The sequence below is a fragment of the Pelodiscus sinensis genome, chromosome 2 (assembly GCF_049634645.1).
Source record: "Pelodiscus sinensis isolate JC-2024 chromosome 2, ASM4963464v1, whole genome shotgun sequence".
In the NCBI taxonomy this organism is placed as follows: Eukaryota; Metazoa; Chordata; order Testudines; family Trionychidae; genus Pelodiscus; species Pelodiscus sinensis.
In genome coordinates, this window is record NC_134712.1 from 158,059,263 (window position 1) to 158,081,490 (window position 22,228).

The following is a 22,228-nucleotide window of genomic DNA, read 5'->3' on the forward strand; positions in this document are numbered from 1 at the left end:
TGGGCTGCGAGTGGGAGGAGCGAGAACCAACATGTGGCTCAGCTCGGCTGCGGGAGCCTGGGCATGGCTCAGTTGGGCTATGGGAGGGGCCAGGAGCCAGCACGCGGATCAGCTGGGCTGGGGAGGTGCTGGGAGTTGGAGCATGGCTCTTTGGGCGGGGGGGGGGGGAGGGGGCGGAGCCAGGAAGCCCGTGGTTGCAGGTGGAAGAGCGGCAGGAGGGGACCTGCAATGACCTCCCCGGTCCAGAAAAATCCAGGTCCTGAGGGTGCCGTACCTGGGAGGTACAACTTGTAGCATGCTTTTAAGTAACACCACAAATAAATCTTTTGCTTTAAAATGCTTGTGGATTAATAAAGAGCTGTAGGACATTGGTAACTAAAACTTTAAACTTAAAATTTAGCATTCATATGTTCTCATCATGACTCAGCCACTGGATGAAAGAAACAAAAAACTGTGAACTAAAATCCAGGTCCCATGAAGTCAATAGCAAAGCTCTCTTTGACTTCAGTGGGGACAGGTTTCATCCCTGGTTTATGAAGCACAGTTCATTTGGTTAAGAAACAAAGAGTCTCCTAGGCTTGGTCTACACGAGTGTTTCCCAATTTTATTTGGCCACGGAACCCCTAGAGTTGCCTTAAAAAAAAAAGGCCCCTGCTGCGTTTCGATGAGCACAAAAAAAAAAAAAAAAAAAAAAAGCCCTCGCCATGGCTCTGTCTCTTTAACAGGGGGCGGGGGAGCGCCGGCTCTTCGCGGAACCCTTGCTTTCGCTTTGCGGATCCCCAGGGTTCCCCGGAGCACCAATTGGGAAACACTGGTCTACACTATAGCAGAAGGCCAACTTAAGATACTCAACTCCAGTTTACATTAATTATGTATCTGGAGTCAACGTATCTTAAATCGTGTTTCCACGCTGTCCACACAGGAGGAGGTAGATAAGAATAAATGCTCCTGTCGATTTCCCTTACTCCTTGAGAGGAGCAGTAGTACTGTGGCTGATGGAGGAACCATCTGAGTTCAATTTAGCAGACCTATTCTAGACCCGCTAAATCAAACCCTGGAACATCAACTGCAGCAGTATCGATCTTCCATGTAATGTAGACATGGCCCTAATAAAGGCATTGTTCTATACTAATCTAAGGTGGGAAATTGCAAATGCAAAAGGTAGCCTTAAAACTGGGATTTTGCCATCTTTTCTTAATTACATATAAAGAGGAAGACTTGAAAAATGGTAGTGATTAAATTGTGCTTTTTTTATTTACACTGCAAATTCAGGTTCAGTCTAGACTGGAATATTTTTGATACTCAGAACTAGTGAAATGGTCACATCAAAAGAACCAGAGTAAACAAAGTAAACAGAGTAAAAAGAGACAAAAATAAGGAATCCTGTGGCACCTTAATGATTAGCTAATTTATTTGGGCATTAGCTTTTATGGGCTGGAACTCAATTCACCATATGTATGAAGTAGAAACTATATGTTAGCAAGGATATATACAAAGATGCAAAGATGGGAGTATTACTTTACTAAGCAGAGGACAAATCCTAATGAGACTAATTCAAAGACAGTGGATGTGGCTCACTCTCAAACAGCGGAAAAGGTGAGAATACCAAAAGAAGAGAAATTATTTTTTCTAGTGAGCTGTCATTCCCACTTTTTAGACCCAGTGTATTTGTGTCAAGTTTGCATATAAATTCCATCTCTGCAGTTTCAGGTTGCAGTCTGTTTTTGAAGTTTTTTTGTTCAAATATGGCAATTATCAATTCTCTTACTGAGTGTCCAGAGAGGATGAAGTGCTCTCCTTCTGACTTTGAATGTTGCCATTCTTGATTTGAGCTCTCAAAACTAGAGACTCATAAAAAAACAAGCGTCCACACAAACTTCCATTTGTCTGGAATTTACAAAAACAAGACAAACTATAACACTGACTTTACTTCCCCGCAGAACGAAAAAGACAGCAAACTTTCTAAACTCCTACATGCCATAGGATACTACAACTACGATACTCAACTCACCTAACAACATTGTTTATTTATCCAATCACATACTTAGCTTGGCAGAAGAGTCTGTCTTTTCTCTGGGACTCTTTCTGTCCCGCTACTCCCACGCACATGATACAGTTCTGCGGTGAGCTAGAAGCCTATTTTGCTGCCTCCAACTGGAGGAGTATTTCCAATACACCACTGACCATTACACTGACCCACAGAATCCCTCCTTCCAACACAACAAGAAAAAGAATTGGATGTGGATTCCTCCTTACAGCTGAAATGCCAGACTATACCACTACATTGATTGCTTCCGCAAACATGCACAGGCTGACACTGTGAACAAACAACATCATGTGACACAAAACATCAGCCATACAGAAAGCAATGCTATCTACAGCCTCAAAAACAATTCTGACAATCAAAAAGGCTGCCATAGGGGGTGCAGTAGCCATCATGAACAGATGAGATTACAAAGAGGAGGCTGCCAGACAACTCACCAACACCACATCCTACAGGCCTCTTTCCTCTGATCCCACTGAGGAAAACGAAAAGAAACTACACCACCTGTTCAAGAAACTCCCTGCTACAGCTTGGGACCAAATCTACACAAATTCACTCTCAGCATATTCCTGGTTGGGACTCTATCTGCTACTCAAGATCCATAAACCTGCAAATTCCAGATGTCCCATCATCTCAGACATTGGCACCCTTACAGCAGGATTATCCAGTTATGCTGACTCTCTCCTCAGGAACTACGTTATCAGCACTCTTAAATCTCTTTGAGACATCACTAAGGGTATGTCTACACTACGAAGTTAATTCGAACTAACAGACGTTAGTTCAAATTAACTTTGATAGGCACTACGCATACAATACGCATACAATAGGCGCTTAATTCGAACTAGGTAAACCTCATTCTACAAGGACTAACGCCTAGTTCGAATTAAGTAGTTCGAATTAAGGGCTGTGTAGCCACTTAATTCGAACTAGTGGGAGGCTAGCCCTCCCCAGCTTGCCCTGGTGGCCACTCTGGGCACCACCAGGGAAACTTATCTGCCCCCCTCCCGGCCCCAGAGATCTTAAAGGGGCACGGTCTGGCTATGGTGCCTGTGCCAGGTGCAAGCCTGCCAGCACCCAGCCAGCAGACCCTTCACCTGGCACAGCACAAGCCAGCCACCCGCTGCCACCCAGCCCTCCGCATCTTCCCAGGGCCAGGCTGGTGGCTCCCAGGAGCCTGCCCGGGGCTGCAAGAGGCGGGCGCCCGCCTGGTCTAGTGCGGAGATCGTGGACCTCATCCAGGTTTGGGGGGAGGCCTCCAACGTCCACGACCTCTGCACTAGGCACAGGAAAGTAGCCGTCTAGGGCAGGATAGCTGCCAGCCTGGCCACCCAGGAGCAGGTTTGCAAGAAAATCAAGGTGGTCCAGTGAGACCCCGACCCTGAGCTTAGAACATAAAAACATAAGAACGGCCATACTGGGTCAGACCAAAGGTCCATCTAGCCAGTAGCCTGTCTGCTGACAGCGGCAAACACTAGGTACCCCGGAGGAGATGGACCGAAGACAATGACCAAGCCATTTGTCTCGTGCCATCCATCTCCAGCCTTTCACAAACAGAGGCCAGGGACACCATTTCTACCTCCTGGATAATACCACTCCATGGACCCAACCTCCATGACTTTATCTAACTTCTCTTTAAACTCTGTTCTAGTTCTAGCCTTCACAGCCTCCTGCAGCAAGGAGTTCCACAGGTTGACTATTTGCTTTGTGAAGAACAACTTTCTGTTATTAGTTTGAAGCCTGCTACCCATTCATTTCATTTGGTGTCCTCTAGTCCTTCTATTATGGGAACTAATGAAGAACTTTTCTTTATGCACCCTCTCCACAGCACTCATGCTTTTATAGACCTCTATCATATCCCCCCTCAGTCTCCTCTTTTCTAAGCTGAAAAGTCCCAGTCTCTTTAGTCTCTCTTCATATGGGACCTGTTCCAAACCCCTGATAATTTTAGTTGCCCTCCCCTCTCCCACCCTCTCTCTTCCCCTCTCCCACCTCCTCTTCCCAGTCTCCCTGAGTTTTGTTCAATAAAGAGAGTGTCTATTTTTGAACACGTGTCCTTTATTTTGTACATCAGGAAGGGGGCCTAGGGAGAGGTAAGTGGAAGGAGGTGAGGGAGGAACGGGGTACGAGCCTCAGGGTGGAAGCTCTCCTGCAGCCCCCCCAATTGACCCCGCCCCCGGATGGCAGCCTGCGGCAAGTGCAGCCGGGCAGATGGCCGAGTGCTGTGATGTGCCGAGTATGGGCATCCAGGGCACTCCAAGCAAGGACTGCTTTGCTGTCCCTCATCGAGTTAGACAAGCGAGCGGGGAACCCTTGAAAACTGTCAGTCCTGGGTGGGGGTCGGGTACCTTTAAGCACAGCCCTCGGCTAGCCTGAGACAGCAGCTCCATGCTCTAAGTCCTAATCTGATGCTCTGCCGGCACTGCTTCCGGCCATCCTTAATCTCGGTTCAGGGTCCACTCAATGTGGACATGCTAATTTGAATTAGCAAAATGCTAATTTGAACTAGTTTTAGGTCTAGATGCACTAGTTCGAATTAGCTTAGTTCGAATTAACTAATTCGAATTAAGTTACTTCGAATTAGTGCTGTAGTGTAGACATACCCTAACTTCCTAGGGAAACTGCAATCCGTTGGTGATCGTCCAGAAAACACCATCCTGGTCAATATGGATGCAGAACTACCTACTCCGTGTCGGAGTTTGGACTAAGGGGGATTGAAAAATGGGCGGCGCCCGGGACCATGCAAATGAAGCCCGGGATATTTGAATCCTGGGCTTCATTTCCAACTCTGCTTGCTCTCATTACCCTACCTAGCTCAAACTAATGAGCTAGTGTAGATGTACCCATAGATACAAACACATTTGCTCCAATTCCTCAGACAAATGCCTATGGAATCGCTATCAAACATTTTTAAAATTACACTCTCCACCTGTGGAAGTGAAGAAACAGATTGACAGAGTCAGGCAGGCATCCAGAAGTCACCTACTGCAGGACAGACCCAACAAAGAAAGCAACAGAATTGCCACCAACCTTTACCTACAGCCCCCAAATAAAACCTGCCCAGCACAACATCAAGGATCTACAACCTATCCTAGACAATGAATCATCACTCTAACAGACCTTGGAAGCCAGTCTAGTCCTCATTTACAGACAGGCCCTCAATCTGAAGCAAATTCTTTCCACCACCTCAATTCACGCATCTGACAAAGTGGGTTCCAGCCACTTAAATTTGTTAGTCTTTAAGGTGCCACAAGACTCCTTGTTAATTTGTGAAACAGACTAACATGGCTACCCCTCTAAAGCAGTGGTCCCCAATGCGGTGCCCGCGGGCGCCATGGCGCCCGCTGGGGCATTTATGTGCGCCCGCCGACAACATGGGCCAGTCTCGCCCCCGGCCCGCGGTGCACTGGAGACGCAGGCCCCAGGCGTGCAACACGCACCAGCGCCTGGTGCGCGGCGCTCGGGCGGCCTCTGCCCCGGGGCACATGCGGGCGCACGGCGCCGGTGCTGGCCCCAGGCGTGCGGTTTGGGTGGCGGCGCCGGCCTCAGGCCCATGGCACAAGCCACTCGGGCGGTCCCGGCCCTGGGGAACATGCCGGCGCCGGGTGCAAAGGCATCCCTGCCCCTGGCGTGCCCCAGGACGCGCGGCCCCACCCCCCAGGTGCCCGGCACGTGAGTGGCCCCAACCCCCGGGCGCCCAGCGGGTGAGTGGCCCCACTCCCGGGTGCCCGGGCGTAAGTGGCCCCGCCCCCGGGCACCTGGGAGCCTCTATAGGTTGGGGACCACTGCTCTAAAGGAATCTTAATTGGTTTGTTTAAAACTGTGTGTATGTGTTAACATCTTTATCCAAAATGTTAATTAAATGTGAAGTAAAAGAAAGACTTTGTTAAAGTTTCAATATCCGTGCCTTTCAATTAAAGTCAAAGTCAAAATAAATATCCTCCAAACCTCTCATCAATACTGCAGCAATAATAAAGAAGACCAAACTTGACTTTCCCAGTACTTCCAGGTAAAAAACTGCAGAAATAATTATTGAAAATATAATTTTTGCTTCCTTTATACACCATAAAGAAACATAAAAATGACTCAATCCCAATTTTTAAAGGTCACCTTTATGAATTTTTAAATCTTATTTGTGTATTCCTCTGATTATTAGAACTAAAATTATATTTGAACATTTACCTATTAAAGTATCCTACATAGTCAGTTGAAAGTCAGTTATGATGACATTTTAACATACTAGAAGGTCTAGATATCATCACTGCTACTATATTATTACAAAAGCTTCAAAACTGGATGATTGGAAGTGACATATATTGTTATATAAATTAGCTGTATACTTCTGGGGATAGAGCTATACTGTATAAAGATGGATCCAATTATTACAAGAAGGCTATATAGAGCTGTTAAAGTACAAAATAAAAATATCAGAAATTGTAACTAGTTAGCAACACTTACAATTTATTTTTGTAGAGTATCATAAGAAAATATAACTGAAACGCTTTCAAAATAAATGCAACTTATTCTTCTAAATACAAGAACATTATGGAGGGCGCAGGTAATCTATCCAGATGTGAAATGAGTGAAAAGTATTGCAATAAAAATGTTAAATGAGAGGGCATGGACTAATTAATAAGCCAGTGAAAAATGAGATACAATAAGAGGTGATGAGCAGAGAAGGAAGAAGATAGGTAAATATTTGATTAATATGAAGCAACTGGATTATTTCTCCTGCACCTTTATTTTATGAAGGACACTGAACTCAAGAACAGAGCTTGTGTACTGATTCTGAAATGCAATGACCATGGGTAAAATCCTGGACCCCAGTAAATGGCAAATTTTTCATTGACTTCAATAGGAACAGAATTTCACCTTGGATGATGGATTCCAGCATCTGGTTATGAGTAAGATGATGGGCTATTTCATAATAGATAAAATGATTGTAGATTAGTTGGGGCTTAAAGAGATAATTGAGATGGGAGTTACTGTTGTCAAAATGAGAAGAGATTACATGAACAATAGTTTTATGTAGTCGTGTCTTTTACCAGACCTGGAAGTTGTAAAGTTTAACTGTATAGAATTATTCTCCTAATCTATCAAATACTGAAAAATCAAAGTTCAATTTTTCTAAGTAATCTGTTTGTGCCTTATATTTCAAAGTAATATTCTTAGGTGCAATGAATTCGCCTTATAGTTTCCTTTCTCTATTACCTTTAAATGTAAGGATTATGCACATTTACTTTTTATTTTTATCTATTTAAATTTTCAATTGCACAAAATTATGTTTAAAGCATTATTTTATTTTTATCAATTAACATTTTCAAAGTTGTGGAAAATTATGCAGGCTCACACAATGAGGGGGGGTTAGATAATTATTTAATGACAGTAGTCACTGAGATTCAAAAAGTAAAGCTTTATGACAGTTAAAACCTAAACTGTCAATATCACAGTTCAAACTATACAAAGTAAATATAAATCATATACTAATAAGAACTCAAGTAACATTTTTCTTACTTTGTCTATCTGTAAATTGTGATTACTATCTATGAAAACATTTTTGCATTGGTCTGTGTGTCTATGGTGAAATTGACATGTATCAAAATTTGTTAATAAAAATTGTGGTCCTTTGGACCCTACACAAAAAGTACCAAAGAAACACAGTTTGACATGCTTATGTATGATATGAATAGCAGATGGAAAGAGAATAAAAGTTGTTTTTGGCAGTGGAAAGAAGGAGGATTATAAAGTAGAAAAGGGAAGCCTGCACAATGAGAAAATGTAGGACAGGAAAACTTAAAGTACACAGGTAGACAAAAGCCTACTGCTTTTGATTGCTATTATTTTTTTACTTAAATTTTGACAAACAGCCATAATATAGCTTAAAACCAAGGAATAATTCACTGAAGTACCTTCTGAAGCTCCAAAAATCTTACTTGATTAAGGAAATAAGAAAACATTTTGTTGCCATCTTTATTGTGTAATCTTGTGCTCAGACTGTGATCAACACAAACTTATTTTCATAGTTAATTTTGATAATACTCATTTTATATGCATTTCATAAAAAACATGAAAAAATCAAATTGTATGTAAGTATAGATTTTCTTAAACTACAAATGAATGGAATATCTAGGTTTTTCACCTAACAACAGCTCTATCTTCATCTTAGAAAAAACTAAATAAATTGGGGTAGATGCTGAATTTAAATTTAAAAATATAAATCTTCTCTATAAATAATTTCACTGCCTGACTTTATGCTAAGTATATGCATATAATTTAAAATCCATTCAAGCAGTTAACCTGCTTGGAAAACATAGCTATCTCCAGGGCTTCTCAGGCAACAGCCACCGTAGCAACAACTCGAAGCCAGATAAGAGAGAATGCTAGCAGGGGGTAATAAAGCCAAAAGTCACTTGCTTTCTGCTAACGAGTACAGTTAGGGTACGTCTACACTACATGGCTCCATCGACGGAGCCATGTAGATTTGTTTATTGGGCAAAGGGAAATGAAGCGGCGATTTAAATAATCGCCGCTTCATTTAAATTTACATGACTGCCACGCTGAGCCGACAAACAGCTGATCAGCTGTTTGTCGGCTCAGCGCGCTAGTCTGGACGCTCCCCTGCCAACATCAAAGCCCTTTGTCGGCAGCCCCGGTAAACCTCATCCCACGAGGAATAACGGGGCTGCCGTCAAAGGGCTTTGATGTTGGCAGGGTAGCGTCCAGACTAGCGTGCTGAGCCATCAAACAGCTGATCAGCTGTTTGTCGGCTCAGCGCGGCAGCCATGTAAATTTAAATGAAGCGGCGATTATTTAAATTGCCGCTTCATTTCCCTTTGCCTACAACCCTAATCTACATGGCTCCGTCGATGGAGCCATGTAGTCTAGACACAGCCTTACTGACATTACTAGAAGCTAAAACTTCAAGCTATTACAAAGGCGTAGTTTGTAAAGCCATCTTTGTAAAAAAGCAAAAAATTTATGTAAATTACAAAATTGGAGGGTAACGAAATAAGAAACCTAGTAGTAACCGAATGTGGTGAGATTCTAAACAGGGCTGTCGAATAATCTCAATTAATTCACACAATTTACTCAAAAAATTAATTGCAATTAATCACATGGTTAAATAACAGAATATCAGCTGAAAAGTATTAAATATTTGTGGATGTTTTTCTACATTTTCAATATTGTTTTCAATTATAACACAGAATACAAAGTGTTTGGTGCTCACTTTATATAATAATTTTAATTGCAAATATATGCACTATAAAAAAAAACCAAAATCAGCTGTATTTTTCAATTCATCTAATACAAGTACAGAAGTACAATTTCTATATTGTAGAAGTGTAACTTAAAAATATAGATTTGGTTTTGGTCATATAAGTGCACTCAAAACCAAAACCAAGACAGTCTCCTGAGATAGGGTAGTTTTATTAACTGTGCTTAAGTACCTAAAATTTGTGTACCTAGAATTTGTATTAATGACTGAGCCTTAGCACTGCTTTGACTGGATACAAAGGGAGTGCGTGGCTCTCACAATCAATACTGTATGAGATCAGCATGCACCTCACTTCAACTACCCTTACTTTATATGCATGTCACTTTAGTAATACTGTGGGGAAAAAAACTTCATGGACAGAAACCAGGGGAATCTGGCAACCCTGCACATAGGCAACAATCAACAAAATGTCTTAAGGTGCACACATAGAACTCGGATGAGCAACATCTGGCCTGTGGTTCATAGGTTGCCCTTGACTGCTCTAGAGCCTAGAAGTCTACTCAGTCCTACTTCTTGTTCTGCCAGTCTCTAATACAAACAAGTTATTTACACTGATAGGAAATACATCTGCCTCATTATTTACAATGTTACCAGAAAGTGAGAACAGGCATTCTTATGGCACTTCGACTGATATTTATGATTGCATGATATTTATGGCCAGATTTATTTACATTAAACCAGGGATAGGGAACTTTTGGCCTGCAGCTTGCCTTAATCTGCCCTGCAATGCTCAGAGACCCCTCTCCCTCTGCAGTGGGGAAAGCTGATGCGCCAGTATGGGCTCCCCATTGCTAGGAAAAGACCTCTGAGCCTTGCAGGTCAGATCAAGAGAATCTACCGGCTGCATCTGGCTCATAGAAAAGTCATCAGTTCTGTGTACTGACATTTCTCCTTTCCCTGGCTGGGGGCCGGGGAACAGCAGTGCATGGAAACTCAGGGAATCACAGCCAATGGGGACAGTGGGGGCAGGAGGGACGACACGACAGTACCTGCAGGTGTAGGGCAGCATGGAGCCCCTGTGCCCTCCCAGGAGCTATGCCAAACCCTGTCCTCTCCTGCACCCCACCTCATCCCCTTCTGGATCTCCACTCTTGCACAGATCCCACATCCACACCCCTCAGCCCACTTCCTGGCAGCCCTTTCCCACACACTGAATCCCTAATTTTTGGCCCCACCCCAGAGCATAGGGGGCCTCATAAAATCTACTTGCTTCATCCTCCCACAGGACTGAAGTGCAAAAGGAAGCCTCACACCTCAAGTTGCATAATGGGGTAAGTGTTTCTCTTTTTTCTGCTTATCAGTTAAGGGCCATGTTCATGACTGTTTTTTTCTGTCGGTCAGTGTTCACTCCTGTGCTAAACATTTGTATGCCCTTTCACGTTTCAGCCTTTTCAAATTATCTGCTTCCATGGTGATGCTCTTCAAAAAAAATGTAGTATTAAATTTATGATTTGACTCCTTAAGGAGAATGATGTATCTCTTGCTCTGTTTTACCAACAATCTGCCATATATTTCAAATTATATGAGTCTCGGCTGATGACCAAGCACATGTTAATTTAAGAACACTTTCACAGGAGATTTCACACAACAAAGAAGTTTCCAATGTGAGATTTTTACAAAGAACAATAGCATTCAACCCAAGGTTTAATAATCCTTTCAAAAGTCTTGAAACAGCAACACTCATAAGAACAGCCATACTGGATAAGAGTGATATTGAGTCATTTTGTGTGCTGATTCTATTGTGTAGGTAGCTAAACTGATTTGTGTGTGGATTGTGTTGCACATGGAAATTTCTGTTTCTGTGCTATTGAGAAATGAGGGGTGTCTGCCATGAGAAGCTATTCTCATGCATGGTTTTCGTGTGTGTGGGCTGCATTGTACTTGGTTTTGAAGAAAAGCAGCAGTTGGGCCAAGTAACTCAATGTCTATTTAATCTCTCTCGAGCAATGAAACTGTTGTGTGAAAATTAGCCGTAAAACCCAATGATGACTGAATCTGGTGATATTCTGAACAAAAAAAGCTCTGTGCCAAGATCATAACTATTTACATCACTTCATACTGAGTCAATGGGTATTTTATGTTTCAGAGTGACACACTCTGACAATCTTGGTATCTTATACCTGTGTATTGATACAATATTAAAAGCTGTGTAACTTGGTTCACTGTTGGCATATATTAAAGTCCTTTTAAGGAAGAGTGAGTCGTTAATGTAAGTTCCAGTGTAAAGTGTTAAAATTTCATTTGACGAGACACTGACAATTACAAAATGCTGTATGTAAATACAGATATCTAAAAGTATCTTTTTTAAAATATCATTGATTACTACATATTTTTAAATGCTCCCTTTTCATTATTCATGCTCTGCTTATGTTTTGCATTTTCCTTACCAATGAAGTTGATCCCAATGAGTGAAATTCTTCTTTATGTAGGATGTCAGCACAAAATGTATGCATCATTTTAGTCTGAATACGTGGTTCGTAGACCTTGTGCTAGCCTTTTGCATAGGAATGAATATCACATTCAGGTTCATAGTACTCAATGTTTGGGTTTCAAAAAACAACCTGGGAATGACTGTTTAACAATTGTTTTCAATTACATTTTTTGAAACTGGCAGATGAGTCTATTGGCCTTATATTTTATAACAACTTGCCAGAAGCAATTAATTTTCCCATGAATATATGGAAAAAAATATGAGGAAACAAAGAAATTTTAAGATATTTGTGTATGAAACTTACATTTTATTCTTAAAACTTTTTGATATTGTTTCTCATATGTTTATACTGTAAATAATGACCTTTCCTATGCATAAACAATAAGATGAATTTAAGATTTCTGTTCTTTAGTTACAAGAATGGGAGAGAGGAAGAAAAGCTGAGTACAGGTTGCATCTCTAAAATCTGGGATTCTCTGGTCTGACAACATCCATGATCTGAGATGTACCATGGATGTTCCAGGATAAGAGTCCCAGCGTGCTGCATGGCAGTGAGGGTCTGGGAGCCAGCACATGGCTCATTTGGTTTGTGGGGGGAAGAGGGAGTGGGAGGGGAAGGAGGGGAAGAGCCCGCACGTGGCTCAGCTGAGCTACAAGGAGTGGGGCAGGAGCCAGTGCATGACTCAGTTGGGCTATGGGGGGAGGGGGACCAGGAAGGAACTGGCGCACGGCTCAGCTGGGCTGCGGCGGGAGCTAGGAAGCCTGTGGGGAGGAAGGCGGGGGGAGAAGCAGGGGTCCTGAAATGACCTCCCCTGGTCCAGAAAAATCCCTCATTTGCGATCAGTCAGGTCCCAAGGGTGCCAGACCAAGGATGTTCAACCTGTATTTAAAATGGTTCAAATAACATCTGTAAAATATTGAACTTTCCTGTAATTTAATGTTAAAGCCCTGTTAAAGTCTAGGAGTTCCCACATTATTCTTTAGCGTTTTTAAAACTGTTTTTAAATTGAATGGTGTGTCCTGCTAAAAATATGTAAGAAGATTCTGAGATAATCTTAATACTGAGCTCTAACATAGTCAGTCATAGCAGAAAACAGGTTTCTTCTTCCATGATAATAAAGCAAGCCTAGTAGTTCACTCGGGAGCTTATTTTGAGTTCTACTGCAAATCAGTTGGGAGTCAAAAAACCAAATTAGAAAGGACTAAAGTATGGAAATAGTACACAAGAGATTTAAGTTTTAGTACCAACTGTACCACACACTCCTTTAGGGACTTGAACTCAAGTCATTTACTCTCCGTATTCTAGTTTTCCTGTCTAAAATTGATGACAATGACTGCTTACTTAACAGGTGGTAAGGCTTAAATCACTAATGTTTATAAAGTTCTTTTAGGTTCTTGAAGAAAAGGCACTATAACAGGGCAAAATAATTGTACTGTAAGCCATGTCTAAAAAAAGGAAGAAGATTGAGTGACAATGATAAGGTTATCCTTTTAAAAAACCTTTTATAACTTTTGATATTGAACTTAGTTTAAAAAAATTGAAACATTTTAATTGTAAGCACAGTTACTTCTAAATCTCATATAAAATTATTAAAATGCATAACTCTCAAGAAATTGTTTACAATACAATGTGAACTGTACTGTACCTAATAGAGTTAGTAGATGAGAAATGAGGAGATAAATATTTAAAAAGACAAGAAAGCAAGAGTAATCTTAGCCCTAAAACAAGGAAAAAATTAGCAAAGAATTTAAAGTGCAGAATTATAACACAAATTAAGTCTGCTTCTGGGAACAATATTTTTGGAAAGGTAATATATTACTCTTTGATAGTACTATACAGTGATTAGTACATTTGGCAAATACATTTTCTATCAAACCACACCCCTATTTTAGTGATATACACACCTCTTTTGTGTTGCCCACACGGACCTCAACTTGTGCAGCGTTTTCCTGATAGGAGAATTAGCGAATATTGTAACTTTTGCAAGAGACATGATGCTTGCCTTATGTAAACTGCAATAAAATTTACCGACAAATGTTGTAAAATTTGACCTACTGGTTGTCACCGGTAAAATGTGGGAAGAGACCAGCCCTGGAAACATTTTATCATTGCCTTGGTAAAAAAGAGTTCCACTGAAATACCCCTGCCTACTTTGCAATCTACCAATGATCACATGAAATAATGGCCAACAAGGAGGATGACAAAAGTTACATTTCAGGATAATTATGTTAAAAAATCAGTACCAATATCTAAATGTCAAATTTCAAAGATTTAAAACAATGAAGTGGCATGATATAGTGGCTAGGGAACTATACTAAAAGTGGAAGGCTTGGTTGAGTTCAATGCTCAGCTCTGTCACTGATGTGGTGCATAATCCTGGGCAAGTCAATTTACCTCTTTGTACATCTATTTGTCCACGCTGCCCATATAGATTGTAAGCTATTTGGGATACAGTGTCTGTCTTTCGGTATGTCTACACACTACCTAGAATATTATGACCTCAATTTTGACTAGGATCCTTGGATTCTACTCTAATTAAAATAATTAATAATGTTTTAAATAAACTATTAGGAGACACTGTAGTACCACCACAGTGCTGTTAATACTCTGTTCAGTATCTTTTTCCTTTAAGCTTTAATTCCATGTTTTCTCTAGCAGTCCTCATGCCTAATCAATATGAGGTCATCATGGATTAAATTCAGTTGGTTTAATTCAGTTTACAACATAAATTATTTAAAAATTAAAAAGATGCAGGTGGCGGACAAACATCTTGAAATGTTGACGGATATTATGACTGCTCCCTCCAATGAATAGGTAATACTCATACTATTTCTAAATGGTTCATAGGTTCCAGGTATAATTGGATCCTTCATTACAGCTTCTCTGATGGCAGCCTCGTCACTATGTTATTATTATTATTTTCATGTTGGACTAAGGTAATGCGCTGAATTTAGGGTACCATTAATAACCACTGGAAACCATCAGTATAGCAAAACTAACTATTCAGCTTTTAAGAGGGCAAAGTCAATGTGAACATTTAATATCAGTGTTCCATTCACTGACTTCCAACATTCTTTGGTGCAGTAAAAGATGCTGGTTGGTTATTTTAAAACCCTTAAGTCCTTATCTCAGAGACAGGAAAAATATATATTTTATAATTCTGATTTTTCAAAAATACCATCTTGAAGGATGCTCAATCTTGGGTCTTAAGCTTCTTAGACTAAGATTGATAGAACTCTGCTAGCTCTTAGGATTTTGACCATTAAAGGCAATAGAAGAAGGGCAGTGTGTGTTTCAGGCACTAACTGATTATGCATCAATTTTATGCAAGTCCAAATGCTGCTCTCCAAGTAGGTCTCTTAGTTCTGATAACATAAGATGAGAAGCTCTTACTAACAGTAAACCAGAACAAGGCAATTAACATATGATAAAAAGCCTCACAGAAAAATGAAAGAAAACATACAAAATTAAAGACACCTCAAGAGGTATTAGGTAAATTCTGAATAAAAGAGTGACAGAATTTTCTGAGAGAAAAAAATTGTAAGGTATATAAGTTATTCTTCTCTAAAAATATAATATATACAGGCTTCTCCCTCCTGAATAGTAAAATCTTGAGGGACGTCTTCCCTCCACCCTACACACACAAATACTACAGCTGCCACAATAAGTCCAAAGTCTATAATATGACCTGGGAAACAGGGATGTTAGATAGCAATTAACTGAATAGTCCTGTAACGGCATCAAATTTTAGCAGTTACACTACTATTCAATTGTCCCCGGGGGCAGTGCTGGCAGCCAGTGCGCTCCTGGTCCCACTCCCACACAGCCCCCTGCCATCTCATGCTGCTGCCTCTGAATCAGGTGGCAGGTGGGAACCAAGCTCCCCATGTACAGGATGGCATCCCATGGAGTCAGCATCTGGCGGGAGGGGAGAGAGTTGGTAGTTCTGCTGAGCCAGTGCTCGGGGGCACCAGCTTTTAAGCCAGCTACACCTAAGCACCGGCTTCTACTTGCCCCTTCTTGCTGCCCCTGTGGGAGGCAGAAAGGGGGGGCAGGTGGCTTTGCAGAGGCGGCACGGGAGGAATCCATCTTAAAAGCCGGCTCCCTACATATACTGGCTCCCACCTCCTCCGAATTGTTATTCCCCACTTGCTATCTGGGCATATCAGTTAATTGTGTAGTTGCCTACACATTGACATCCCTACTGGGAAAGTATAATTTTAAAAATTATATAGATGGCTCTCTCTCGATAAATCTTTAGAATCAATCACTAGTTAAGAAAGTTGATATAAAAGTTGGCTAACTAAAAATAAGAAACAGAAATATTTGGGAATGGGTGAGAAAGTTTGGCTTCATGCATTTCTGAACAAGTTCTAGAGAGGTGTGGCCAAACCTCGGCTCATGAGCTGCATGCAGCTCTAAGTGGTCAACTGCAAAGGTTGGAACTTTGCCCCCGGAGGGAGGGGTGGAAGGAAAGCCAGCACTACATATGACGGGCACTGAAGCTCAGGGCTTCACCCTGCAGAGAGGCAAACCTGTGCTCATGGCTCCAATCCAGTGGGGGGATGCCAAGGCTCAGGCCTGTGGACAAGATTTGAAGACATTCAGAAGCTGGGATCCTGTTTTGCCTTTCTTCTAAACCCATTTATGGCTCATATAATCAATGACAGCTATCTGATTCCCAACACTGTGGTTACAGAAAAATGTACTGTATAAATGGAACTACTGGCACTCCAAGAAAATCAAGTTCTAAAGATGATGCAAAAAACACTATCTACAATCAAGTTCTGGAAGTAAGTGCCAGGAATGAAGTATTGTCAACTCAAAAAGACTAGTGTGCCACTCTTTTCAATTTTTGGCACAACATACCATACTGCTGTGAATCTGAAGATTATAATATATAGCTCAGAGCATCAGTAAGTTTGGCCATTCCTGCTACAGAGTCTTTCTCACAAACTTATCCTGGACCCAGTGATCATTCATATTCTTTCACTGTGACAATTCATATTCATTCACATGACATGCCTCCAGATGTTCAAGTGACACATATGGTTGAGCATAACACCAGTGAAGAGAAAGCTAAAATCTTGCCTAAGGACTAAGTTTTATCTCTTTCAAAGGTACAAATCTTAACAATACCAAGAATCACCTTGACAGAATGTGTCTTTGGAAAATATGCAAATTGTACAATTGACATAGAACTTGAACACAAATTTTAGCAAGAAACTTGCAGCTTGACTGTACAATACTGTCTTTAATATGCAAGTCAGTGGGTGAAGGTTAAAGAGAAGATCTCCCAGGCTCCTGTCTTCCTGAGCACGGCAACTGTTGGAAATCCAGTTCAACTGAAACTCTTTCAATATGAGGAATAAGAGAGTTTCTAATCATTCAAATATAGAGGTTGAAGATTGAAGAATCAGCAGAGCCCAGAAGGGAACTTTGTTTTTTAAAATGGGCTGAAAAGGAACCCTCGAGAGTGACATGTTTTTTTACTTGTCCCTAAGGATTTCCTTAAGTATATCCTTAAGGGTTTATTTCTATAACTGCAGCAAACAACTTTCATACCCTAAAGAACTGTGCCTTTTGATTCTGAACCTCAAAATGGTATTTTGTTTTTAAATCTGTAAATCAAAGATTGTCCTGTTTCTGTATTCAAAGCCTTAGGTCTAATTCTACTAGTGAACTACAGTACACGTTATCTAAAGCAGTATCAAAAAATAAGGAAACAGAAGACTGCTTGGAAATCTGTTTAAACAGCATTAAGAATCCCCTTGTAAAGGTTCAACTATATAGATTGCATTGCCAAGAAACCAGAATAAAAATTATTCCATAATGTCCTCTCCATTTTTTTACTAGAAGAATCTGTAGGAAGGAAAAAATATTTGGTAGAAAGACATTCTTAAGTAATAACAAGACAGAAATCCTTATGAAAGGACGAAGAGGTAAAACTTGCTATGAAAGTGGGCATCCCATGATATTTCAGATTAAATGAAAAAATGTTACAACTGCCACTGGAAGAGGTCCACTAACAAGCAAAAAAAATCCTTCTTGATTCTTCTGTAGTCAAGACATTTTCTTCAGTAAAGGCAAACCATTTCCCCAACCTTATGTTACCGTATTTTCCGGCGTATAGGGCGACTGGGCGTATAAGACGACCCCCTATCTTTTTAATTAAAAGATAGGGTTTCATCTTATACCCCAGCGCCCCTCCGCCTCCTTTGCTCCCGGTGTCCCTGGTCTGCTGGAGATGGTCCCCAGCAGACCAGAGGCACCGGGAGCAAAGCCGCCAGGAGCGCCTGGGCTCCCCCCCCCCCCCCGCCGGAGCCCCTCCGCGGCTTTGAAAGCCTCGGGGGAAGCCGGCGGGGGGGCATCCCAGGCGCGCATGGGCTGCCCCCCCGCCGGAGCCCCTCCGTGGCTTTGAAAGCCTCGGGGGAAGCCGGCGGCGGGGCATCCCAGGCGCGCATGGGCTGCCCCCCCGCCGGAGCCCCTCCGCGCCGCCGCGGAGGGGCTCCGGAGGGGGGGCAGCCCATGCGCGCCTGGGATGCCCCGCCGCCGGCTTCCCCCAAGGCTTTCAAAGCCGCGGAGGGGCTCCGGCGGGGGGGCAGCCCATGCGCGCCTGGGATGCCCCCCCCGCCGGCTTCCCCCGAGGCTTTCAAAGCCGCGGAGGGGCTCCGGCGGCGGGTCATCCGGCGTACAAGACGACCCCCGATTTTTGGGGGATGTTTTTTAACTTCAGAGGTCGTCTTGTACGCCGGAATATACGGTAATTGCTTAATCATATAAACAGTGTTTGGACTGAATAACCCCTCAGAAACACATTCTTCCTCTACCTTGTCATAGAAGATAGATAAGTGCTCACCTTCCTCTTTAGGGCCTAATTCATCTAGCAGAAAAATCCTGAAGGAGAAAGATGACTGACAGATGCATGAACCAAGAGCCCCGAGGAGAAGGATAATCAGATAGAAACCAAATAAAACGTAAAATAGAAAGAGTTAAATAGTCAGAGATGTAATCTTAGATTTTTTAGTCATTTAGCCTATGAGAGTTAGTTTTTGAATTTAGTGTGTTTGGGTCAAATTCAGCAGTGGTGAAAATGGTGATGTAAGATACAGATTGGCTCTCAGCGTATTAGAAAAAAGGTCTAGTAGCATAGTGATGTATTCCAATTTCAGATTAGTGCTACAAAATGAATATAAGTTACAGGCATGGCATGCTGCGGACCAAATTCTGGCATTGGTACAAACAGGCCAAACTCCCATTGGAATTAATTTGTTATGCCTGCTCGCCCCAGGAATAAACTTGGCCCATGTGCTGACAATAATGGGGTCATAAGCAGGAGGATGGGGACCCTGTTTTACCTTACACCCTCCTATTTTCATTCTTTTAAAAAAGAAAATGCTTCCACCCCTGCTTACATCACATTAGAATTTAACCAGGAGGCTTCCTTGGAACCCTAAGCTTCTATTTTAAGCACTGGTTATGTAAGTCTTCTTGCAGACTGGATAAATCAGGTGGTCCCTAAATTATCATCTCAATTATAGTGTAATCACCTGAAAAGTGTTTGGTTGCTTATGTGGAATTACAAGATGTTCCCTGTCCTACTTTGTATGGACAATCCTTCTTACAGGAGCCTCAATTCCCAGATTCTCTAATTAATAATTTCAGCAGAGGTCAAAGTACTTTGGCACAAATGACTTAGGTTTACAACTTGAAATGCCAACAGCCTGATTTTCAGAAGTACTCCCTTTGATTTCAAGAGAAGTGTTGGTGTTCAAAAGTATTGGTTTGAAAATCCGATCCCAGGTGTCCAAAACAAAGCATGAATAAACTGAGGCACCAAAAACTAGTGAACGTGTAAAAAATTAGGCCTTATCCGAAATCAGAGGTAGTTTCGGCAAGGTCAAGGTCAAGGTCAATCTAAACTAGAAGGATAATGTGTGAAAATCTGCACTAATGCTTGTGCTGTATCTATTTTGTGGATATATAGAGGATGTGTATCCAAAACTGGTACAACAACACTTTTCAGTGTACAGGCAGTCCCCGGGTTACGTACAAGATAGGGACTGTAGGTATGTTCTTAAGTTGAATCTGTATGTAAGTCGGAACTGGCGTCCAGATTCAGCCGCTGCTGAAACTGAAGGCCAGTTCTGACTTACATACAGATTCAACTTAAGAACCCCAAGCTTCCCCAAGTCAGCTGCTGTTGAAACTGATCAGCGGCTGATTCCAGGAAGCCTGGGGCAGAGCAACTCTGCCTCGGGCTTCCTGTAGTCAGCGCTGGTCAGTTTCAGCAGCGGCTGACTTGGGGACGCCTGGGGCAGAGCAGCTGGGGTGCTGCTGGGTTGCTCCAGTAGCACCGCTCCTCGGCGCTACTGGACCAACCCAGCAGCACCCCAGCTGCTCTGCCCCAGGCGTCCTGATTCAGCCACTGCTGAAACTGACCAGCAGCGGCTGAATCAGGACCTGGGGCAGAGCAGCTGGGGTGCTGCCAGGTTGGTCCAGTAGTGCCCAGAGCGGCGCTGCAGGACCAATCAGCAGCGCCCCAGCTGCTCTGCCCCAGGGTCCAAAACAAAAGCCTGGTCTGCTGGGGGGGGGCACACTAGCTGCACCCCCCCCCCCCCCCAGCAGACCAGGGACACGGGAGCAGAGCCGCAGCGGCAGCGGGATGCCGCGCTTCTGAGGCTTTGCTCTAGCAAAGTCTCAGAGGCGCGGGACCCCGCCGCGGCTGCGACTTCAGTCCCAGTGCCTGTGGTCTGCTGGGGACGGTCCGCTGGGGACAGTGCCTATGGTCTGCTGGGGACAAAATGTACAATGCAATCAGAAAATGTATTCCTGGTATACTGTACTGCAATAAGAACACTTCATGACAGATAGGGTTGCCAGATACTTTCACAAAAAATACCGAACGTGGCACTGGAAAAATTGGTTGAGAAAAAAAAAAAAAAAAAAGGAATCACTGCACCTTTAAATCCCTCTCCTCCCCCCGCTCCCAGCAGGGGAAGAATGTCCCAAGCGGCCTTCTGTCCGAGAAAAACAAATTACCGGACATTTTACATTTATCTGGGTTTCTTTTTTTACCAGACAGAAGCCGCAAATACCATACTGTCGGGGCCCATACCAGACACCTGGCAACAGAACTATGTATTTTAAATCACTTCTGTACCTTAAGTACAAAAATGTACTGTTCCAATAACTGCCACTTACAGTTTTTTTCAAAAGTTTTACACCAAGAAGAAAGTCTTCAAATCATACCTTTCTTTTCTCTTTGTTCTCTTTGTCCTCGGCATCCCTCTGCCAGATACTTTTCATATCAAAATCAAAAGGCCCTCTTTTTGTTTCATAGTTACCATTGAGGTGGTCAGGCTTAAATTCTTCATGAACCATGTAGTCCGGCACTGAGGAAACATGTGCTCTGTAGACCAAAGTATAGCAGGGTTTTTTTATGTAAATGAATTCCATGCTGTTGCAAAAGTATTAATTCAAAACATAAAGTTTAACAGACTAACAAAAGAAAAATACAGTAGGTTATCAAATGTTATAAAGACTCCATGGAATCACAGCAAACTTACTTAGATTCATCAGCTGTTAGAGGTTGACTGTGGTGCATATACCAGTCAGGTGCAGCATATGCTACTGGGGATGTTTTTCTTGAACTAGATGCAAAATGTTTCAACAAATCTTAAGTTAAAAAAGAGATATATTAATGCTGTAGTATTCTGCATGGTTATAAATGAATATTTTCATACTGCTGTTATCTTTTACTTAATATATATATTTATTTTTGTAGCCTTTACTGAGATTTAACTGGACAATCAGAAGTTTCACTACTTTTTAATCCTAAAAGAATAATCACCAGCAGTGATTATCCACAAGGTAAGTAAGTGTCAGAAGTTTAGAAGGAATGGCCATTTCATTTTTCGACATTATTTCTAATGCTGTATTTCAATTGTATCAGATATTTCATATTTTGACATGCAATTATAGAATACAGTGCCTGATAACATGGGTAGATTTCTCATTTTACAGACTGGGAATCATTAAAACTGTGGAAAATTTATATCTGTTCAAATTTTTCACATCTTCATTTAACTGAAAACAAAATGTATGTATACTAATAAACACTACTTACTTGCAAAAACTGAAGTCATTTTAATAAAACCTTTATAGACCTTTTCAAATTCATGACAATTTCCTTTTGAGATTACACCATTTCCTGCCTTAATTTTCACGATAAACCTATATTATAATAAACCTTTCAAAGCTCAGTAGGTCAGGGGTGGATAATAATTTTCGCAGGGCGGCCACTTAATGAATTTTGGTATGTGGTCATGGGCTGGCTCCACTCCCAGAAGGAGCGGGGCATGGGACAGAAGGGGCTGGGCATGGGAACTAGCCTCCTCCCCGCGCCCTCTCGAGTTGGGTGTGAGGCTTTGAACTAAAAACACAGCAAAGGGCTCCTGGCCTTGCTGCTACCACATT

General features: G+C 42.1%; 1 protein-coding gene across 7 annotated transcripts in view; it reads right to left on the minus strand.

Annotated features, from left to right (window-relative positions):
• The window catches only part of C2H7orf57 (chromosome 2 C7orf57 homolog), a 42,375-nt gene that overhangs the window by 14,308 nt on the left and 5,839 nt on the right, over nucleotides 1-22,228 (minus strand). For 6 of the 7 annotated variants that reach the window (XM_075921697.1, XM_075921695.1, XM_075921696.1 and 3 more), the window contains 3 exons: nucleotides 21,319-21,427; nucleotides 21,002-21,161; nucleotides 13,654-13,698 (listed from right to left, as the gene is read on the minus strand). In XM_075921697.1, coding sequence (XP_075777812.1) covers nucleotides 13,654-13,698; nucleotides 21,002-21,161; nucleotides 21,319-21,427 — 314 coding nt within the window. The remainder of the gene's footprint in view (nucleotides 1-13,653; nucleotides 13,699-21,001; nucleotides 21,162-21,318; nucleotides 21,428-22,228) is intronic. The other variant, XM_025178083.2, reaches the window with a different exon arrangement.